At 38.1% G+C, this 24,073-nt stretch overlaps 1 protein-coding gene across 1 annotated transcript in view; it reads right to left on the reverse strand.

Moving 5' to 3' along the window:
• LOC110218282 (cilia- and flagella-associated protein 337-like) overlaps positions 1 to 24,073 on the reverse strand; it is an 86,987-nt gene that overhangs the window by 51,273 nt on the left and 11,641 nt on the right. The window contains exons 6-12 of the mRNA XM_078155731.1: positions 22,631 to 22,768; positions 20,315 to 20,500; positions 20,003 to 20,194; positions 14,723 to 14,986; positions 4,405 to 4,569; positions 3,746 to 3,895; positions 2,049 to 2,233 (exon numbers count right to left, since the gene is read on the reverse strand). Coding sequence (XP_078011857.1) covers positions 2,049 to 2,233; positions 3,746 to 3,895; positions 4,405 to 4,569; positions 14,723 to 14,986; positions 20,003 to 20,194; positions 20,315 to 20,500; positions 22,631 to 22,768 — 1,280 coding nt within the window. The remainder of the gene's footprint in view (positions 1 to 2,048; positions 2,234 to 3,745; positions 3,896 to 4,404; positions 4,570 to 14,722; positions 14,987 to 20,002; positions 20,195 to 20,314; positions 20,501 to 22,630; positions 22,769 to 24,073) is intronic.

Consider the following 24,073-nt stretch of genomic DNA (forward strand, 5'->3'; position numbering starts at 1 on the left):
CATAGGATTCCTACCATGTGAAGAAATTTCAGTGAGATGGAATGGGAAAAGGGAGGAAGATATGTTGAAAATTGTAGAAGCAGAACCTGGAAATCTGGCATTTTACTTGCCTTCTTTAATCAGATGCCACTGTCATCTCTGGGGAAAATTTAATGGATTTATTATGGTAGAGTTTGACCCTCAAATGCCATGAACTAGATGGTGCTCAGCAAAGCAATCCTATAAGCAAATGAAAAGTATTGATGAAGTCATAAGATTCATGTAGGAAAAAAAATGCAGACTTCTTTCCTCCGGGAAGATTCCACAGGTACCTACTTGCTTACCTACTTGTTTGGCAAAAATTATTTGCCCTAGGTAAGTAACCATAAATAGCTCATGTTTCTGTAGTGGTTTAAGGTTTATAAAGTTCCTTCTTCACAAGGTAAGCAGTGCCAATATTATTGTCTCAGCTTCGTAAAGGTAGAAATAGACTTAGAGAAATTAAGTGACATCCAGGACCACATGGCTAGTAAGTGTTGGAGACAGTATTCCCTCTCGGGGCTCTGACCTGATGTCTGGCACTTTTGCCTCTATGTCACGCTAACTCAGCTCCTTAAAAACCATGATTACCACTCTTCCATTTTGTTGGTCTAAGTTGGCAGGTCCCACAGATCACAAATTGTAGTTCGCTTTTTTTCACTTCCTATCTGTTCTACCTTCTTACCTGTTGACTTCCACTTGATCCCTGCCTCCAACCCCAGGGTGACACTACGCAGGGCCCAACATGATTGGTGAGCCCTCACCTAGAACTTTTGTATCATCAGAAATTCTAGCCAAGCTGCTCATTTCCTTTCCAGCTCACTCACTGGTAGACTCCAACTCCACAGTCTCCCTTTTTTTCTAGACTTCATACAGTTATGCCCCACCTCCAACTACTTTCCACCTTGCCTTTATGTATTGTTTTCCTTCATTGGAAGGCAAGCTCCTTGAGAGTAGGGACCTTGGTGTTTTCTTGCCTAACTCAATACTCTCTTTCCCTGTCTGTCTCTGTCTCTCTATTTGTCTCTCTCTCTCCCTCTGTCAAATTCTTAGAAGAACAAACTATGGGGGGAAAAAGCCTCACAGGATATCCCCTGTATTATGAAGATTATAGGAAGAACTTTATATGAGCCTTTAGTGTAAGGCAACATTTTCTGAGATTTATATAAAAATGAATGACTATGGGATAGGCAATCTATTAATAATAAGGCCTCCCTTTCACCTGGTCACCAAATAATGCAACTTGGAGAAAAGCCATTCATAACTGACCCTATGCTCTTGTAGCTTCCAAGGTAGCTTGTCCTCAGAAGAGGTAGCTTTGTTTTTTGTTTGTTTGTTTTTGGCTAGGCAATGGGGTTAAGTGACTTGCCCAGGGTCACATAGCTAGTAAGTGTCAAGCATCTGAGGCCAGGTTTGAACTCAGGTCCTCCTGACTCCAGGGCCAGTGTGCCACCTAGCTGCCCCCAAGAGGTGAGTTTGAATGCCAACTTTGTCATTCACCCACCAGCCATGTGACCCTGGGACAATTCATCTTTCTGAGCTTTAGTTTTCTCATGGGTAAAACTGGAAGAATAATACTTACACACCTTTCTCACAGGGTTGTTGCCAGGGAAATGCTTTTAAACTTTAAAGTGCTATTATTATTACTTCTCTCACAGAATGGTTTTGTCTCAAATGAAATAATATATACAAGCAGCAGCTGGATGATGCCACGAATATAGAATGCTGGATCTGGAGTCAGGAAGACTTCATTTCAATCTGGCCTTAGACATTGACTAGCTAGCTCTGTGACCCTGGGCAAGTCACTTAACTTATCTGCCTGTTAACTCATCTGCACAATGGAAATAATAATAACACCTATTCCCCAGGGTTGTTGTGAGGATAAAATGAGATAATATTTATAAAGCACCATATAAATGTTAGCTTTTTATTGTTATGAGATGGAATACACTTGGTAAACAGCAAAGTGCTAGGTAAATGTTAGCTATTTTTATTATTCATTCAATTTTAGCCTCTGAAAACATCTTTACCTTTCACGTGACACCTTTCTGACGTAGTGATGGGGCCGCTGGGTTTCCACATTCCAAACAATAATTTCTCCATCAAAGCTGGCAGTAGCAAGGAGGTCAAGAGGAGGACAGTAATCCACAGCTAAGATATCTTCCTTATGTAGTTGTCCCCCTTTCCAAGACTTGTCTGCATGCACGTTTAGAGCCTAGGAAGAGTCAAAGAACTGTACTAAGATGGGCTAACAGTGGAAGTGTTTCACCTCCCCAAATTAGGTTAGGCAATTCTTTCCAAATTCCAGGACCTAGACAGAGTTCTTAGGGTTCACATGACTGCTGGTTACCACTTTTACCCCCACCTCCCCATGTGAATAGCCTAACTTATTCAATAGACCACCTTGACAATGTCTGAGTGTCCTCTGGGGGTAGATAATCTGTCTCTAACTGCTAGTAATTAGAGGAACCAGTGGAATAACTATCAACTTTATGTCCCTTCAATAATCTAGTAGTTTATTTCTCCCACCTCACCTATTCATCCTCCCCCTCAGCTGACTTTTGAAATTACTATATTTCTCTCAACATCTTTATGCTGATTATATATTTGTTTTGCCTTCAAAGGGCAAGTATAGGTCTCTTTACTCTCTACATACCCTGAGTATCTTCTAAATGACTTTGTGCACTGTGGGAACTCAATGTTTACTGCGCAACTAAGCATTTCTCAAAACCTCAGAATTTTTATGCTATTCCCTGTCTGTAAAAGGGGTGAAGGTTGGATTATCTTAAAAAGCTATAGGTTTGTGTGAATTGATACAGAGTGAAGTGAGCAGAATCAGGAGAACAATTCCTACAATAACAACATAATAAAGAAAAGCAACTTCGAAAGACTTGAGAACTCTAATCAATAAAATGACCAAGAGTGATTCCAGGAGACCAATGATGCTGCTGCTCCCCACCTGACAGAAAGGTGATGTGCTCAAGATGCAGAAAGAGAGAGAAATTTTGGGATATGATCATATAGGAATTGTTTGGGCTTGACTATGGATTTTTGCAACAAAAAGTTTTCTTTTTTCCTAAGGTAGGGGATGGCAGGTGTGAGGGAGAGAAAATAAATGCTTGCTAATTGAAAAAATAAAATTGTTTCAACAGTTGAAAAGCTATGGGAAAATACAAAAACAAATAAGATACAGTTCCCGACTTTAGGAAGTTTCAAATTGGTCAGAGAACCAAGTCATAAGTATGTCATAGTTGTAGGTACTTAATAAATATTCATTGAATTGTTTACAAGGGATATTACCAAGACAATAAAGAATATGAGGTATCATATGACTGGTTCAGACTGGGGATACTATAGGACTTTAGAAAAGGGGACAATACCACGGATTAGAGTAGTCTAAAATGGAGGAAGAAATAGCATTTCATAGTTTATCATTAGTATATCAATTTGAACTTATTTATATATTTCTGCATAATTGTCACTTTTTTGTAAATTTGTAATTGCAATGTAAATTTTTACTACTTTCATTAATCTTCATACTCCTTAGAGTGTGTCTTATTGTCTTTTCTTTGTATTTAATCCCTGCTACTGAGCCTGAAGTGAATACATGAGCCTATGAGAATCCAGGTCTTCCCATTCAATAAGACATATTATAGTCTGACTAGTCTCACAGACCATTGTTTGTAACAAATGCCACTTATCCTCCCTTATCTCTAGGCTAGCTTACCTCAGGTTTTGAGCAGTCATAAAGGATGATTTTCCGATTCCATCCCACTGTTAGGAATATATGTTTTCGAACTGGGACCACCCCTGTCACTTCTGCATCTTCTACCATCTCCAGTTTGTGCAAGATGTGACCTCTCTGAATATCCCAGACCTGTTTATATAAGAGTAAGGTGAGCAAGTTTTAGGACCCACTGTCTCCCACCTTCTTGGCAATGCTGGATAGATCATTCCAGTATTTTTTCTGGGAGCTCCTTCCATAATATTTCTCCCAGTGAATAGAAAAGTAGCATGGTATAGTGGCTAGAGGATGAGGCTTGGCATGAGAAAAACCTGAGTTCAATTCCCACCACTAACACAGGCTAGCTGTGTAACTATGGTTAAGAAACTTAACATCTCAATGCCCCAGGCAACTAATACCATAAGGGAGAATAACTCAAAACTGACATTGGACATTGTACAAGACATTGACAATGTCTTACTGACATTGGACCAGTAGTAGTAATAATAACAACAATAATAATAATTAGCATTGGTATGATACTCTAAGGCTTATAGAGTACTTTAGTAGCATCTCCATGCACAAAAAACAAATGAAAACCATAAAGCCAAAAGGTGTAACTTGGTTGCGCCAGAGCCCTTCTGATTTGCTTTCCCACATACCTTGACGGTACCATTTCTGGCAGCTGTGATAAGCCTTCTACCTGAAGTATCTAGGGCCATGCAGGTTAATTCCTCTTCACCATGGATGTTGTTTAAAATGAATTGCTTCATGCCAGTCTTGATATCCCACACTGCAATGGTGGAGTTGTGACATCCTGTCACTACCTGCCATGAGACAATTTGGTTTCAAATTCTGTTAAATTGTGTATATTAAAACCAGGCTAACAAAATTCTCAAATGATATGAGTAAAATACATCCCTTCTCTCTTGGTTAACATGAGTTTTGACTCATCTCTTAAACATCTGATGACCAAGCATTCTTTGAAAATCTGCCATCTGCAAAGCAGCACTGTGTTAAGCATAGGGGCAGTGTGGTGCAACGGCAAGAGGATGGGATCTGGAGATAGAGGAACTGACTTTGAAGCCCATCTTTTCTACTTACTAGCTGTATGACCCTGGGCAAGTTCCTTTTTCCTTTCTGGGCCTCAGTTTCCTTATCTGCAAAATGAGGATCCGGGATTAGTTGATATTTAAAAAGCTATGGGAGTTACAAAAACAATTAAATCATAGTTCCTGACTTCACGGAGCTGCAGTCTAGTTAGAAAACCAAGTCAAAAGTATGTGAAAAGCTGAATTATATAAGCACTGTCAGAGTCATAGGTGGTTGGTAAGAATTTGTGAAGTGAATACAAGGGATGTCACGAGCCTGTACAGCATACATTATATGAATGTCTGGGCAAAAGATGCCATAGGAGTTGGGTGAAGGGGACTTCTGCACACAAGGATCTTTACCTCTTGCAGTAGCTCATTTGACTTTCGGATAGTTCTGTCAGCGCATGTCCCTGAGTTGAAATGAAATCTACCTCCCTATAGTTTTCATTGATTAGTCCTTTAAAAGCTAAGTAGGATAAGTCTGCTGCAGTGGCGTGCTGGTAAACATTTAACAATTAGTTCTCCTTAAACACAAGACACTTTTGCTGAATCTTTACTACTAACATTTTCTCTATCACTTTAACTCTAGATATGAACAAAATAATAAATCAATCCCTGATTTGTAGGTTTGCCTATTTATGAGGTATAAATGCTCACATTGAAAATTAATAATTGGTTCTCCCATATAAGCTGGCTCCAGCACACTGGGACTCTGCTCCTTCTTTCACGTGGTAGCCCCTTAAATGCATTTATCATGCCCTCCATAAGTTTTTCCTTGTTCAGGATATATTATACATACAATGTAATATATGTATGTAATATACATGTTAAAGAAAAATACTAAGACTCATTGCATGCTGTGCTTTGGGGCTCAAGTCTTTCAGAAACAATTTTGTTTAATTTGACATTAAGCTAATATCTAAGTAGCTCTAGCTTGGAGAGAGAGAGAGAGAGAGAGAGAGAGAGAGAGAGAGAGAGAGAGAGAGAGAGAGAGAGAGAGAGAGAGAGAACTACACTGGTTTAGTTCCCTCATGCCCATTCTGCTTCAAGACAATTTTAGGCAACATAGGAATCTAAGAAGAGGAAAATCATAACATATTAAAATACAGTTTGAATGAATATTTTAGAATTGTTGAGTGAACAAGTCACTATTCTATTTCTTCCAGGATTCCTGCCCTCCAGAGATCAATTGAACTCTTTCCAAGGATCTTTATCAAGAATCCTTTCTGCACCGGAGACAGACATTGCCTCCTTTTCAGTGGAATAGAGGGCTCTGGTGGTTCCTAGTTAATCACTCTAGGGAAAGAACAAAGGAGAATTTGCCCTTAGCTGGGTAAGTAACCCAGTCATTTTAAGGGTGGAAAAGGCAACAAGAGGAGAATTCAATTTGATTATTACTAAAAAGGAAGTTTTTAATATGCTTACACACATATATGTATGTATGTATGTATATGTGTGTGTTTTAAATACATACTGATATGACATTTATTTGAGGCCCTTCACCATTCTGATCACCTTCTACTACAATTATTCCAGGTTGTCAATGTCTTTATGAAAGTGAGAATCTTGGAACTGCACCATTGGTGTTTTTAACTGCATTAGTACAGGACTCTTCACAGTGTAAAATGAAATGGAACTCTCCCATTTTGGCTAGGTTCCTCCTCTCTCAATAATGGGAGACCCCCAGGGCATAAGAAAGGATCAGTTTCTGGAAATAAGAGGTATATGCAGAAGAAATAGAGACACTGATGTACATAAGACCTGGATCGAGACCTGGGCATGTATATTTCTTCCGTAGGGCATCACGTGCACTTAAGAATCTATGTCACCCTGAGATGTTAAAATAGCAACATATAGTCTTCCATTTCATCTCTGAGATGAAACTCTTACTGGTCCTTGGTTATAGCCTCCTGTTCCTTCTGAAAGAACATAGCAATACCACAGGCCAGGATTTCAATTGAGCCCATAGCTAGAGACAATGGAGACTATGGCTAAGTAGCAGAAATGTCATGTCCAGTGAAGAGTTAAAAGCCCCAGAAACCTATAAGAAGGACTTTATAAAATGAAGGTCAGGTGAAGAGACTCACCTAGAAGATATTGAATGCTCAATAAAAAGTAGCCACTGTTAGGTATGGAAGTGGCTTCTCCTTGCACACATAGCAATAATAATAACAATAACAATTAGAGTTAGCATTTGTTATGTGCTTAAAGGTTTGCAAAGTGCTTTACGAATACTTCATCTTATTCTTACAACAACCTCGGGAAGTAGGTTATTATTATACCTATTTTGTAGATAAGGAAACTGAGGCTAAAAGAGGTTGAGTGACTTACCAAGGGTCACACAGATAACAGGTATCTGAGTGAGGATTTGAACTAAGGTCTTTCTGACTGCAGTTCCAGTGCCCTATCCACTGTTCTACCTAGCTGCCTCTATATGCCATCACCATACCTGTTCTGCGGTACCTCTGTAGTTATGAACTCTCTTTTGTTTACTATCTATACCAGTTAGTACTAAGTGTATTTAAAAAAGAGTGAGTCATAGGTTATTGGGGGTAGGTGGGAATGTTTTGTCTTTTACTATGACATTTCAGTAAATATATTTGTTTTGAGCTAATTGTATCACCTGACTGACTACTAAAGAATAGTATATTGGTAGGGGCTCAAGAGCTATAGTTTTAGGAATGTGGACCTACAGAGTACCTTGAACCCAGGATATTCACCCTTTAGGGGACAAAATTTCTGAGAGATTTAGGTGGAAGGCATTGTCCATATAGGTGCTAAATTTCATACAACTCTCCTTCAAACAGCTCAGGTGCCACAACCTTCAAAATTATATTTTTGATTTCCCTAGTTGCTCTCTCTCTCTCTCATATATACTTTTATTTATTTATATGTGCATGTTAAGTCCCCATAGGAGAATATAAGCTACTTGAGGCCAGAGGTTGTTTCATTTTTCTCATTATATTCTTAGAATCCACCATAGTGTCTTGGACATAATAGGCAACACATTGTTTTAGAGAATTAAACTGAAGGTGGGAAAAAGATATGTATATATGCTTATATGAGCTCCCATCCCTTTCATTTTAAAAATTACATTGTTCAGTTTCCTAAACAATGAGCAGGAAGCCAAATTTAGGTGAAGCTTAACTTCAAGACACTTGGAACTTGTAGACTCCAAATCTAACTCATTCTTTACCTATGCAGTACCTACTCTGGACTACCCTATTACTTGTACTCACACAGGACGAGTCTTCCAAAAGTGGCTGGCGCCTCGAATTCTAGGGTGTATCCTGTTGGTCCACCCTACTAAAACTATAGCTCATGAGCCCCCACCAATGTACTTCTCATTAACATAAGCTAGTAGGCATTATTAGCTCTTAGCAAAGTTAGGATAGTAAAAATGGTAGTTGCAAAACATTATCCTCCTCAGTTACCCAAGACACACTCTCCAAAATATATACAGTACCCATGATAAGAGTAGGCACAAGCTTAGTGGTAGCAAGATGCATATAAATGATAGATGTGTTCTAAATGCTATAAACTTTTGGTACTTTGGGGTCTGGGAATTCATTCTCTTTTCATAGAATACTCATACTGGCCACCTTATGTGCATTAATTCTACAGGATGGGTTGTTTGGCTAAGTTCCCTTGGTTTGCTCCTTTCCATAGTTCAACCTTCTGATGTCAGGTGCCCCATTCTTTGAAGATGCTTCTGACATCAAAAGATTACTTTTTTGTAGTCATGTGTATGAGTATACATACCCATGATCCCTCAACTCTGCCTTGAATCCTTCAAACTGACAAACACTTGAACTGCTGGATGGAGTGTTTCCCTAACTTGATGCTAGACATCATGACTGTTAAAGTGAGGGAAGAAAAGAGAAATTCTCCCCTGCTCCTATATAAAAATCTTCTCTACAAAACACTCTTGGTTTGGAGCTCCAGGATTTAGCTAGTTAAAGCCATGCAAAGGCATGTCTAATTTTTCTTATCTAAAGAAATCACTCCACTTAATACCGTCAAAGAATGGGGTCCATACTGCATCAAAGGATTTCCTAGTATAGTTGTAATTCTACAGTTAGTTTAATGCCTTGTTGCCATATTAAAACCTTATGATTTGTGACTAAATCTTGTGATTACATCACATGAGCAAGGGTGCAGGGAGGGAGTGGGAGGAATACCATCATTCTTTCCTTATACTCATAATTTCTTGCTTGTTATCACTTCCCTTGAATAGCAGTTTTTCACAGGGTGTAAATGCCATGGAGGAAAGGATTATCACCTTGGAGTCCAGCAGAAATGAGAACCAAAGGAAAAATTCCACTGAAAATGCCGAAGGTTGTGGAAAGAAGGATTTGGTGTTGGTTTATTCTTTACCTATTTGATATTCCTTTCTTTCTCTGGACCCCAATTTCCCTATCTGCAAAATATGGATATCAGACAAGATGAACTCTAAATTTCCTTAAAGCACTAATTCCTATGAAACCTGTTTCTTGCAAATGATAGGCATTAGTACTTCTTAAAGATTGCAGCCAACTAAAGAGTGTTCACAGAGCCCTACATGGGATACTATCTATGCCTTTGGCATCTGCTAGGCCATATGTTGTTGTTCAGCAGTTTCAGTCACGTCCAACACTTCATGACCCAGTGAATCATAGCATGTCAATGCTGCCCATGGAGTTTTCTTGGCAAAGATATTGGAGTGGTTTGCCATTTCCTTTGGTGAATTAAGGCAACCAGAGGTTAAATGACTTGCCCAGGGTCCCACAATTAGTGTCTGAGACCAGATTTGAACTCAGGTCTTCCTGACTCCAGTCTCAGTGCTCTGTCCACAGAGCTACTCTTCAATGATGAGGACTCAGTCATCTGGCATCAGTGCAGCACTGTGTGCCATATACAAACTGTATTAAGCCAAATAATGTCTTCTGTTTCATAGGATCACTTAGTCCAATCTATTTTTCCAGATGAGGAAACTGAGGCTCTCAGAGGTAAAGTGACCTGTCCAGATTACACAGTCAGTGAATAGCAGTATTAGAATTTGTAATTAAATCTTCAAATCTAAATCCTGGCCTTTTCAATTACACTAAACATCATCTCAGTACTTTACAGTAATTTCCCACATGGAAGAAGCTTCCAGAATACTTGCAAAGATGTATAATAGAAGTGCCTTGGAGAGATTTTGGAGCATGTGTAGACATCATGGAACTGATTCCAGTCTGTTAACCACGCATTGAAGAGGAACCCTTTTGATTGACTGGGGGCACATTCAAAAGACACTGGTTAAGTAGAATTGTGGCCTCTTTTCTCGATGCTGCTTCTTCCTAGTATCTGGTGTTACTTTTTGACAGTGCTGTAAGGAGAGGGACCTTTGCATTTCTCCCTCTAAGGCTATCATGTGGCCACATGAATACAAGCTTAGCTCTTAGCCTCAACATATTTTGTTTTGTTTTGTTTCAGATCAAAGCCTAGCATCTTGTGAGTTTTGAAAGCTTAGGAGCCATCCTAAACTTTAGGAGAGTCCAGGAGTCAAGTTCCTGCTGGGCTTTGTGACCAACCTAGCACTGATACCCTGAGGAGCAAGGAATGACTTTTCAAATCCAGCCTAGCCCATTGGTAAGCTGAGACGATTAGCACAGTGATTGGCACAGAGTAAGTGTTTAATAAATGCTTGTTGACTAGACTTGATGAGGAGTCAATCACCTTGCATCAATGCAGCACATGACTTTAACTTGGTGAACCCAACAATAAAGAGAAACTGTGTTAAGTCTGCGTTGCTTCCCCAGAGACCAAGGAATTATAGGGGAGAGTGTAACCTTGAAGTGTTGGGAGAAATATTTGTACTTTCATGCTTACTTCTTCAATATTCCCAAAATAAATATCCCCTTGTAAATTCTAATTAATGTCAATTAGTTAAAGGGAACTGAGGTGCTATTTTTTTGTTAGCTAACAGTGAGGAGGAATACACTTGGAATGGGATCTTGAGCCCATTAGAGAAGAAACAACCTTCAGGAGTACTCCTAGATCCCCAAAGGGGTAGTGTGATTGACCTGACTCTGAGATATTGAGGCCAGAGAAATATTTGTTAAAATAGAAGGTCTCAGAGAAGTTAAACTATTTGCTGAAAGTCACACAGCTTAGGATTCCCGAGTCTAAGTGCCTTGGTAACTATACCACATTGCCCAAAAGGAAGAAGATAGATAATATATTTGGAGAAACTTCAGCAAGCCAGACTAAAGGTCAAAATATTACAGAGGAGGAGAGTTTGGCATCTGGTTGGAAAACATTAGGAAGCTAAAGACTGGTTCACAGGCATATACTGTAGAAAAGAAGCAAAGCTGATCTCTCTAGTCCAACTCAGAGAGGAATTGTCAGGGAATTGAGTTATGCTGCCAAAATGGAGATTCCCTTTTAATTTGGAAAGCCTATACTGTATTCTCTTTCTTGGTCAGCCTCGCTCTTTCTGAGCTCTTCTGAGAGCAGAAGTGATGGTTCGTTTCCATCCCTAGGTGCTCTGGAGTTCAGCTGAGGAAGCCGTCATCACTTGAGCAACTTACCAGGTTCTGCTTAGGCAAAGTGATTAAAAAAAACCTTGGGCTTTCCAATGTTTCTCAGCATTTCTTGGCAGCCAGCCCTTGTCTATTCTTTCCTCCTCTAATCAAAAGACAGGGCTTGAGTGAAGAGGGAGGTGAAATCTTGGACTGGGGAAGGATAAGCAAGAGCCTTTTTTTTTTTTACATTGGCTATACTATAGATCTATCATAATCTTCTCTATTTAGCATGAAGAGGAGCAGAGGCCCAGAAAAAAAAAAGGCAATGATTTATCGATGGCTCCCTTCCATCCCATTGGCAGTCTGAGTTGCCTGGCTGAAAACTTTGGTCATTAGAGCAAGTTGCAAATGTCACTTGCCTGAGCTCCTCCATTTTTCTGAAATGGGGCCAGTTGCTTTGTACATAGCAGATGAAAAACACAAAAGTATTGATGGCAGTGAAGGGTAGGAAAAATCCAAGAACCTGACTGACTTGTTCCTCTGTGCACTGGCAACAGAAGGGAGGAGAAGCCATCTATAACAGCTGCATTATTGCATCATCTTCCTTCATAGGAACATGAGATGTGACTATAAAGTAATGAGATCAATTATTTTTTGAAATAAACCTATCAGAACTTGAGACATCACTGATTAAGTACTAGCCTGCAGTCAGAAAGACGTGGATTCACATTCTATCTCCATCCTATTACCTGTGCAGATATGGGTGAATCACAACCTTTTAATGCCTTCCAGGCAATCCTCTAAGGCTGTGAATAGTTATTTCTGTGGCTGTAGTTTCTACATTAGGAGTTCCCTGTAGTGATAAAGTCACAGATCTAGACTCCTTCCTCTCCTTTCTTCTCTTCCTCAAAAAACATCTCCAGAATTTATGCAAATGATTATTGTCATCATCTAAGTAGTTACCTCAAGAGACTGTTATTCTTTTTTCCAAAGATCCTGTGGTGGCAAATTCTTCATTCAAAGTAGTGTCCCAGATGTGATCATTCCTGTTCTGCTTTCCCAAATTACATATTGTAATAGTGATAGCTCACATTTACCCACTGCCACCAAATATTTACAGAAAACCTTACTCAAAATAACTTCATCAGAGAAACCAAGACTCAGAGGTAGCCATTACCTGCCCAGAATCACTGGATAGCAGTTGTCAGAACTGGGATTAACCCAGGTCTCTTTTGATTCCAGGTACAGTGTTTTTTCTATGGCTCTGCCTTTACTGGCTCACACTGTTGTTGTTGTCATTTTCAGTTGTGTCTGACTCTTCATGACCCCATTTTGGGGTTTTCTTGGAAGACATTCTGGAGTAGTTTGCCATTTCCTTCTCCAGCTCATTTTACAGATGAGGAAATTGAGGCAAAGAGTGTTAAATGACTTGCCCAGGGTCACATAGCTAATAAGTATCTGAAGCCAGATTTGAACTCAAGAAGATGAGTTTTCCTGACTCCAGGCCAACATTCTGTCCACTGTGCCACCTAGCTGCCCAAACTACCCATGCTAGCACTATATAAATATCTGTGTCATTACTTTATAATGAAGCATCTATTTCAAAGTTTAACAAAAAATCCAACAAAAATAGTATTACTCACCTTGATCATTCATTTAATCAAGCATAGAACTAAATGACTTTGATCTGTTTCCAAAAATAAAATCTATTCTCAAGAGATGGAGATTTGCCACTAACTAAGGATATAGAGGCAGGAAAAAACAAACAAATATGGAATCAGATCCTGGCCCTTATTTTTTATTTTTTTTAACTAGCTATGTGCTCTTATATCCTTAACCTCATCCTCAGTTTCCTCATCTGAAAAATGGGATTATTACTCCTTAAACTACCTCCTTAACAGAAATGTGGTAAGGAAAGCATGGCATGGATGACTTAGACATCAAGATAATCTGGGTTCCAGTGCATCTTTGACAAGTACTAGTTATGTGTCTCACTATAAGGTGCCCAACAAGTGTTTTGCCCAACTTCTGCTTGAAGATCTTCAAGGAAGACCTCTTTTTAACTCTTGAGGCAGCCCATTCTGCTTTTAGATAGCACTAATTGTTAGGAAGATTTTTCGTTTGTTTTCTGACATCAAGCTAAAATTGGCTTCTTTGTAATTTCCATCTTTTCTCTGAGTTCTCTGGGGTCAGACAGAAGTCTAATTGCTCCTCCTCATGACAATCCTTCAAATTCTTGAAGACTGTTATCATATCTTCCCTGAATCTTCTTTTCTCCTGGCTGAAAATGGCCAGTTTCTTTAACCAATTTTCATATGTCATGGATTCAGGTCCCTTCACCATCTTAGTTGCCTTCTTCTGTACATTCTTCAGCTTTTCAATTTCCTTCCTAAATGATGTTGTCCAAAACTGACCACCATCTTCTAGATGAGATCGGATGATGGCAGAGTCCAGTGGGAACATTACCTTTCTATTCCTCCTTTTAATGCAAATTATATTAGGTTTTATGGCTGCCACATCATGCAACTTACATATTGAGTTTACAATCCATTAAAACCTCAGAAAAATCACTATCTAATCATGCATTCCTTCATCTTATACTTATGAAGATTATTATTTGCACCAAGTGGAAGATTACATTTATCCCTAATGGATTTCATCTTATTAGATTTAGTTCAATACTCTATCCTGCCAAGATAATTTTGTATACTGATTCTGACTCTATCAATTAATATGTTATCTATCCCTCTTCAAATTAGTGAGCATGCTACCTATGCCTTTATCTAAGTCCTTGATAAATACATTAAATAGCACTGGAGCAAACATAGATACCTGGAATCCTTCTTTAAAGACCCCCCTCCATATCAATATCACACTATCAGAGCACTCCATGCAATCTTTCTTTTGTTCTTTCATTTCCTGGCATTGAATTAATACTTCACTTGTGTACATTTGTATATATTTTATTTCTTTCCCTCCCACCCCTAAACTAGAAAATGTTTGTTGAAGGCATTGATTGTTTTGTTGTATGTGTTCCTAGCACCTATTAACATTTCTTCCATGTGGAAGTAGGTACTTAATAAATAGTGCTACTCAAAATAGTAGATACTTAATAAATATATAATACTTCATAAATATTTGTTAAATTAAATATTCTTTTTTGGGGGTGGCTCTGTATTGCCCTGAATAGGTCCCCATACCTGTGTAAAGTGAGCTGTGTTTAGGTTTCCTCAAAGTGGCAGTAGACTCTATTACTTTGTCTTTCACCCAATGCTTACTACTCATTTCTACTAAAGGCCATCAAGTAAGACAAAGCCACATTTGTCCTTCCACACCTTCTGTTGGGCCCGGCCCCACAGATCTGAAGTCCTTAGTGGTTCCTTTAGAGTATGTCTGACCTGATGAAAGAAGGCATTGTACACAGTTCCACACAGTGGAGCCTTGTGGGGTGCTGTAAGGTTTATCTCTGAATGTGTAGATATGGGTACTCTCAGCATGCCAATGTAGTCGATATGGGAGATGAGGATCAGGGGCAAAGGCTTTTGGAGAAATAGAAAGGGGAAGCTTCCTTGTTTCAACACATGCTCAGGCTGGGAGTGAGGGAACTTCAATGCCACGGTATAGAGACAAGTGTGGTAACTCATGTCCCAGATCTTCAGCACCTGAGAAAAACAGAAAGTAGAAATTATTCCCTTGAGGAAACCTGCTTCTGTTGTTAAGTGATTTTACCCATTATATGCCCATGGTAAGGAAAAAAAGGAAAGAAGTTATCAATGTAAGACTCTACTTTCAGTAACTCTGTTTACTTATTTCTGACATTTTTGCATTTGTCTCATCTACTAGTTCCTATTATCTAACGATCTCAAAGCACTTTAACTTGAGGAATACAAGCAGCAATTGAATGTCAAATGTAGCATACATGCTATGATCTGTTCCAAAGAACAAAATGTGAACTCAAAAAACAAGATAAATCTATGGGTCAAGGAATGGTGGAAAAGGCACTGGATTTAGAGAACTTTTGTTCTGATATCAACTCTGCTACTTATTACTTGAGTGAAGCTGGGCAAAAGTTGCAATTTTATCAGCCTCATTTTCCTCCTTTCTGAAATAAAAGGGCTGTGCTAATTGATTCACCAAGATATCTTCTACTTCTAAATCTTATGACTCTGTGAAAATGAACCAGGCAAACTGGCCACACTCTAATATGGGGCAAGGCAGGTTGTCTGTGGTAGGGGCAGAAACAGGTGAATGGATACTCTGATTTACCTCTGTTCATATCATTCACTGTTTATAGCTGTACTGATCTTGTTGGAAGCTAGGCTAGAAGTCATATTGACATAAGATCAGGGACTTAGACACAAATGGGGCTTAGACTTTCTTCCATGGTTTTTTTTTTCTCCTCTCCTCCTCTCTCTTCCATGACCTTTAATCCTACTCTTACTTTGTTCCACCCACAACCTTTCTCTTGTTTCACTTGGCTGCCTACCTTTATGGTTCCTAACCCCAGTTGTTCCTGCTCCTCAGTTCTACATAGAAGAAATTAACTTTCCAATCTATGGGTAGGGGAAAAGCTTATGACAATAATGCATAAAGAAGATCACAGAAGGTAAAATGGACAATTTTAATGATACAATTTCAAAAGTTTTTGCACAAACAAAACCAGTACAGCTAAAATTAGAAAAGAAGTAGGTAACTGGAAAAAAATCTTTTCACTAAGTTTCTCTGATAAATACCTCATATATATATATATATATATATATATATATATATATATATATATATATATATACATATATATATACATATATATATATATATACATATATATCCCCATGTACATATATGTATATGGAATAGACTTAAATTTATAAAAATAAGAACCATCCCTTACTTGATAAAATGATCAAAGGATATGAATGGATAATTTTCAAGGAAAGAAATCCAAACTACCAATAGCTATATGAAAAAAAAATGCTCTGACACATGAATAATTGGAGAAATGTAGATCAAAACAACTCTGATGTTCTTCTTTACATCATCAGATTGGCAAAGTTGATAAAAAGTGAAAATGATAAATAATAAAGGGGCTGTGGAGCTGTGAACTGGTCCAGCCATTTTGAAAAACAATTTGAAACTATGGCCCCAAAGTTATTAAATTATACACACTCTTTGTCCCAGTGATAGCAGTACTAGATTTCTACTTCAAAGAGATAAAAGAAGGAAGAAAATAACTCATATGCACAAAATATTTATAGCAGCTCCTTTTACTATGGCAAATAACTGGAAACTAAGTGGTTACTCATGAATTTGGGAAATAGATGAACATATTATGATATATAAATGCAATGGAATACTATTTTGCTATAAGAAATGATGAAGGGAATGGTTTTTCTGAAACCTGGTAAGACTTCTATGAATTGCAGAGTGAAGTAAGTAGAACCAGGAGAACAATTTCTAAAATAATATTACATATAACAATTAAGAACAATATCAAAAGACAAACAACTCTGAAAGACTTAAACACTCTAATCAATGCAATAATCAATCATATTTCCTGAGGAGTTATGATGAAACATACTACCCATTTTCTGACAGAGAAATAATAGATTTAGAGTACAGATTGAGACACTTTTTTTTGGTCACAGACAATGTAGAAATTTGTTTTACTTAACTATACCTATTTGTTCCCTCCTTTTTTCAATCAGTGGGGGGTTAATGGGAGGGAGAAAAGGTGGATTTTCATTAATAAAAAAAAATAACCTCATGTTACATTTCTGTAAACAAAACTGGCACTATGCTATATGATCAGAGCTGCCTGTTATTCTATTTCTCTCCAAATTTCATTCCTCCTGAATCTATACTTTGCCTTCATGACAATTTCCCATCCCTTAATCTCTCAGTCAGTACTTTCTCAGGCCATTATCCTTTCTTTGACTTCATTTTCCCCCTTTTCCCAATCTCAATCCTGCAGTTAACAATTCAACTCTAGACTGTCACCAGTTCTGGAATCTGTCTGTTCTATTGATGTTTATCCCTTGCCAAAACCCACCCATAGGTTACTCCCACCACCTAGTTCCCCTGCTCCTATTTACATGCTGCTGAATGGAGCTGGAGCATGTCACAAAACAATGCTGAACTGTGTACACTATATATTCATATTATTCAACTTCAACTGGGTCTTCACTGTTGTAAGGCAATCTCTTATGTGTTTTCCTCTCTTCAAGCCTTCACACATTTTCTACCCCTCTTTCTCAGCTGAACATCTCACTTCTAACTTTGCTGAGAAAATTGAAGCCATATTCATGTGAGGTCTCTCTTCTCTCTATGTCTTTACTAAAACCCCCTTGACATCATCCCCCAGCCCTCTCCTTTCCCCTAATATTTATTAACAAGGTTGTCTTTTTCCTTGCCAGTACCAAACTCGGTACATGTGCCTCTAACATAATGAACAACATACCAGTACTGTCATTAGAGCTAAAGGAAACTCTAGCTTCTTTGCAAAATTGGAATGCCAAGGGTTTGGATAAGATCCATAATTATTGGTTCAAAATTTTCACAGTGGCTCATGAATTACTCAAAAAGTATTTTGACAGGTTCCTCTCTGACATATGTCTCTTACAACCTTTCCTAACAGAAGATATCACATATCCACTACCAAAAAAACCAAGAACTCTCATGACCCCTTTACGTGTAAGCCAAATACATGTTTATGTACTTAATACAAAACATTCATAGTGTATCATCACTAAAAAAAATCTATAAACACAAGAAAACCACATATTGATTGAGCCTTAGGGATACAATTCATTAGTGATTTGGAAATTACTGAATAAAGTACCCCAAAGTATTATAATATTTACACTATCTTTGTTGATTATGGCAAAGCATTTGACTCAGTTGTGCAGTGATGACTTGTTCATGTGCTGAAAATATATAAAATATACACAAGCATAGTGAGTATAGTAGAACATTTGATGCCTACGTAGAAAACTGTTGTTCTCTATTTAAAGCTTGCCATCAATATGATAATGTCAAAAACAATTGTTATAAAACAATATCATTCAGGGAGACAGCTAAAATCCATTATAATCTCTTCTAAATAGAGGTGAGTGTTGCTTTCTAATCAGAGTTAAACAAAAATCCTATTAATCATTTGACATACATGATTGATATCAAGTTCTTTAGTTTTACCTAAAACACATTAAAGTTCCTTCAATTTGTTCAATATTTTCCCAATGATATAAAAGTATAGTTTGGACTTGAAGTATATAAAATTCTTCATACATAAAGAATTCCAATGAAAAATTGATATTGAAGACTTTAAGCTTTTATTCAGAGGCCAAATTCAACAAACTGACAAATGGACAACAATGCTGCTTATAAATATATTGGCCTCCTCCAGGAAAACATAAAGCTATCAAGAAGGCCGCTCTGGCTGTATATAAGTGAAGAGACTTACAGTCATCTTGAAATCAAACTTCAGTGGAAATAACATACTTAAAGCAACTGACGCACTCACAATACCAGTTTTAATATATATTTTTTGAACTACAAAATGGACAATCCAATATTTCTTGACACTTTTCACTATCTTTTCTTAGTATCACTTATACCCAGTATTCCACTTTATTCCCCGGACTCTTACTGTATGACTGGTCAATTCAATAAACCTCTCTAAACTGTTTTCTCACTTATAAAATAACAACAATAACAACAACAACAATGTTTGCTTTTAGGGTTCTTTTCCAGGATCAAATGAGATAATGCATATAAAGCACTATACAAACCTTGAAGTGCAAGGCAAATGTTAGTTACTTATTATCTATAATTTCACTGATCTGGGGAGCTCTTGGTGAGGAAACTCCCTTTACTAATGCAAACTGTCAACCTTTCTGCAATTTATAGCCTTAGTGAGTTCACTGGTGCTTTGAGAGTTTAAATAATTTGTCTAGCATTAAATAGTTAGTATGTGTCAAAGGCAGAACTTGAGCCTGGGTCTTTCTGACTCTGAGTCTGACTCTTTAGTTGTAGTGCCATATAGTTTACTATGTAAAGAAATTGCCACCGAAACCACAGTCAATAGCAGATTCATTTTGATTTGAATGAATTCACTTCCACTATATGTTTCCCCTTATGACCAGTATTTTATAATTGTTGATAGGGGTGGGAGGAAGTAGGCTACAGAATGGAAGGACCTCAAGCAGTACAAACAGAAATTAAAGCTATGATCACCATTTGTACTATATTTAAGCCATCCAAGTTAACCAGATACATATTGTGAGGGTTAATCAGTGTTTGGTGTGAGCTATGGACCTTGTACTTTTGGCTTCTCGTTTCTTCTAAAGCCTCTCTAATTCTTACCCAAATAGCATGGTAGAAATAAAATTGGACTGGCAAGTCAGTAGACTTGGGTTCTAATTCCATCTCTCTGATTATGTTTCTTCCTCTAGAAAATGAGGGATTTAGATGATCTCTAATGTCCCTTGCTCTAACATTCTACGTTCTATTAACTATGTCCTAGCAACCATCAGCCTCTAGGTTTTTGGTGGGGTGGGGTAAATTTGTCCTCGCAAGAATAAGTACTTGGCTGAATCTCTTTTACTCTCCTCTCACCCTATTCACTCTTGATCATTATTTAGCTTTGGGGGTAGAGGCAACCAAATACAAAGCCAACTCACTGTATCCCTGGAATAGCTGAATATCTGTCCACTTTGTTCTTGGATGGCCAGTCCCAGGATGGGAAAGGAATGTCCCCGGAGCATAGCTGTTGGGAGGCTTGGGACAAATCGATTCCACACCCGGACACAACAGTCAACCCCACCACTGAACAAGAGATTCAGAGACTTGGAAAAATCGAAGCATTTTATTCCCTGGAGAGTAAGCAACAGAAAAACTAGTTTGCAAAGATGAGAAAAAGCTGGAACAGCAGAGTCTAAGGTGGGCACTTTGAGGTTGCCCTGGAAAAGAAGATAAAAAAAAAAGGCTCTCACCCTCTTTATCTTCCACGTATATGCTTTTCTCTTTTGGTCCATGTCTATGATTACCAATGAGGCTTGAGAGTTTCCTGAGGATGTAATGCAGAGGTCTTCCGGGACATATTGGATTTGGGAAATGGAGTCTTGGTGTATGTGACGGATATAATTATAACTTAAAAATTGACAGTGATTTCCAATATCCTAGTGGGAAATAGCAATAGATACAGAGTATAAATCTAGTCCTCCTAATATGGCATCTAAAAGCTAAAACTGCATTAAGGTTTCTATCAGAGTAACACTTAGAACTTGATGCATTTTGCACTGTGAATATTCAAAGCCAATCTTACAAATTAAAAACAGGTACACACACATAAATTAAATATTTTTAAAAAGTAACTTTATATTTAAATTAACTTCAATGTGCACAATATCATAACTTTTTTGTTCCTACTTTGAGGTACATATCAGACTTCTTTAATAAATTTTTAAAAACAGTTTCTCTGATTTCCCAAATAATATATGCCCACTTCAGGAAGAAAGCAAATAACCCTTTCACTACCTTTTCTGAAGATATGGCCATGTAATTGCTCTGGCCCCATTCCCCTTCATGCTAGTGACTTCCCTCTGTAGAGTACCTCCAGTTTATCCTCTATGCATCTTGTTTGTACCTATCTGTTTTTACACGCTGTCTCCTCTGTTAGATTGTAAGCCCTTTGAGGGAAATGACTATTTTTGCCTCTCTTTGTATCCCTGTGTTTAGCACAGCAACTGGAACATAGTAAATTCTTTTTTTTAACTTCATTTTTGAAAAAAATTTTTGGCAAGGCAATCAGGGTCTTGCCCAGGGTCACACAGCTGGGTGAGTATCAAGTGTCTGAGGCTGGATTTGAACTCATGTCCTTCTGACTCCAGGGCCAGTGATCTATCCACTGCACCACCTAGCTGCCCCCTCACATAGTAAACTCAATAAATACTTCTTGACATGACTTGGCTTGACTTGACTGAACAAATGATTGTTTTCAAGGTTAGAATGATATATGATCCAGCAGGAATATTCTGAGGTTTATGCCAAGCTGAAGGTGACAAGCAGTGCCATACTAACACAAAATAGATCACAATGGTATACTTTCCTAATATCAAAAAAGAGAATTCATTTGGATTAAACTTGTTGAGCTACAAATTGGAGCAGCAGTGTGTTATAATGAGATAAGTACTAAATTTAGTCAGGAGACCAAGCTCTGAAATTATATGGTGTCATCAAAGGTAAGTCACTTCACTTATCTGGTCCTCAGATAAGTGATATGAGGATAATTTTTGCACTACTCATCACAGAGTGTTGCTGTAAGAAAAGTGCTTTTTGTGGGTTATTGAGCCTTCATGGAAAGGAGAAACTCAGTGTAAGTCACAGCCTAGCATTGATTACTTATGTGACTAAGCAAGTAATTTCTTTTGAGTCTCTATTTCCTCATCCATAAATGAAGATTATAATGCTTATATGGAGAAGCAGTGTGATGTATTAGATAGACGATTATTGGTTTGGGAGTCAGGGACACTTAAGCTGTGAGACCATGTGCAAATCACTTAACATTTCAGTGCCTCAAGCAAGACTTTTATGATACTACTTTATAGACTGCTGACTTGCAGTGGTGAAGAGACTTTCTGCATTGGGAACTGTCTACATCAATCATTTGTACTGCTACATGGTTGCTCTGAGGGAAACAGTTTGCAAACCTTTTGAGAATTATAGAAATGTGAGTTGAGTTTGACTCAGTTAATGTAACAATTTAATATGACAAACATTAAGTGTTTAATGTGTGCAGAGCACCGTGATGATCATGATGAGTTAGTGTTGTTTCCCCATATTATTATTCACCCACTGTTAATTAGACCTCCATGCAGCCTTTTGTGTGTTAAGATGGCTGGAAGAAATTCATGCTGTTGTCTTAAACCAGTCTTCTCGGCAGAGAGTATTAAATGCAGTCTCTATGGACCAGTTGTGGACACAGTCAGTTTTGCAGCTTCCTCTCAAATGCACATTTGAAAATTACGAGCCAGCTGTTCTACACTAGATTTCAAGGTCTAGTTAATGCTATTTCCTGTAGAGTTTTATATTGGGCAATTTCTCATTGTTGTGTTTATAAGGGGATTTAACTTTAGTGATTCCAATATCACTCAAAATAAAGGCCTTGTCTTCCTCAATCTCCTTTCAAAGTCTCCCCCAGTGCTGGTTGTGTTCCCTCTTCTTTTCCCTTCATCCCATGCTCTGACCTTGCACATTTTAATCCAGGCTTATTATTATTTCTGTGACACATGCAATTATACTTCCCCCACCTGCAAGTAGATTCCAGAGAACCCAGACTGCTCAAATAAGGATTTTTCATATAAGCTTTTGTCGGGGTGGAGGAACTTAAGTACACTCACTCCTCCGTGGTCATCGCCCCATAGTAGTACAGAACAGCTCTCTTCAGACTATGAGGGAAGAGAAAAGAGACCAGTGTTAGAAACCATGGGATCAGATCATAGAACTTGGAGGAGTAATAGGTCACCTCTCTGACTCTGGGGCAGCGTTGTATATAAACTTCCAGACAGTTAGCTTATCTTCCTCTTGGAGATGTCCCCCAAAGAGACTCCTAAACTTACTATGGTATTTGAATTCAGTTGTATTCAGAAACAATTTCTTCTAAATGCAGACAGTATGAATCTGATGGCTGCAGGCTTTTCTGAATACTTGGAAAGGCCAGATAGGAAAGGACAGCCGTCATCATGGGCAGACAGAATGTCTGGTCCATTTAATCCATACTGTTAAAGAGTACATGCATCTGAGAGGTATCATTATAGTGTTAGACCCGGAATCAGGAAGACCTGGATTCAAATTCTGCTTATGACACTTAGCTGTGTGATTATGGGTAAGTCAATTTATAGAATCATAATTTAGAGCTAGAAGGGACCTCATAGGTCATCTGGTCCAATCTTCTTATCCTGTAGATGAGGAAACTGAGGACCTGAAAGTTTAAGTAACTTACCAAAAGTGACAGAGGTAATAAGGAGCAGAAATTACTCTAGATTTGGAATAAAAGAACCTAGCTTCAAATACTGGATGTGTTATTTATGTGACCTCGGGCAAGTCACTTCAGTGGTAGCATGGTATAGTGAATAAAGTGCTGTAGTTGGAATCAGAAAGACATAGAATCAAGTCCTACATCAGAGATTTATTAGTGCATGACTCCAGGCAAGTAACTTGACCTCTCTTGGCCTCCAATGGCTCACCTACAAAATACAGATAATAATACCACTCACCTCATAGCATTTTTGTGAGAATCAAATAATATTAAGAATTTTGTGAACTTTAAAGTATCATATAAGTATAAAGTATTATTACTATTAGTAATATTATTAATTCTTGTTCTCATCTTTTATTTGATATCATTGAGGTTCTGATGGAAATTGTCCTAGGAAAAGTCCATCCTACTATTGTTCTTAGAGGTTTAATATTTGGCAGGAGGATAAAATGATTGCTTTCTCTAATTGAACAAGAATATTGGGGTTGACTAGCATGGCACAGTGGAGAGTTGACCCCAGGGTCAGAAAGACGTGGGTTCAAGTCCCTATTCTGATACGTACTAGCTAAATTGCCTTGGGCCAAAATGTCTTAAACCTTTCAGTGCCCCCTCAGGCAATTTTCTAAAACTGTAAGTTTCTTTCTTTTTGTGTGTGTGTATGGGGCAATTGGGGTTAAGTGACTTGCCCAGAGTCACAGAGCTAGTGAGTGTTATG

The sequence above is a fragment of the Phascolarctos cinereus genome, unplaced genomic scaffold, assembly GCF_003287225.1.
Source record: "Phascolarctos cinereus isolate Bilbo 61053 unplaced genomic scaffold, phaCin_HiC Scaffold_5;HRSCAF=322, whole genome shotgun sequence".
NCBI classification, from domain to species: domain Eukaryota; kingdom Metazoa; phylum Chordata; class Mammalia; order Diprotodontia; family Phascolarctidae; genus Phascolarctos; species Phascolarctos cinereus.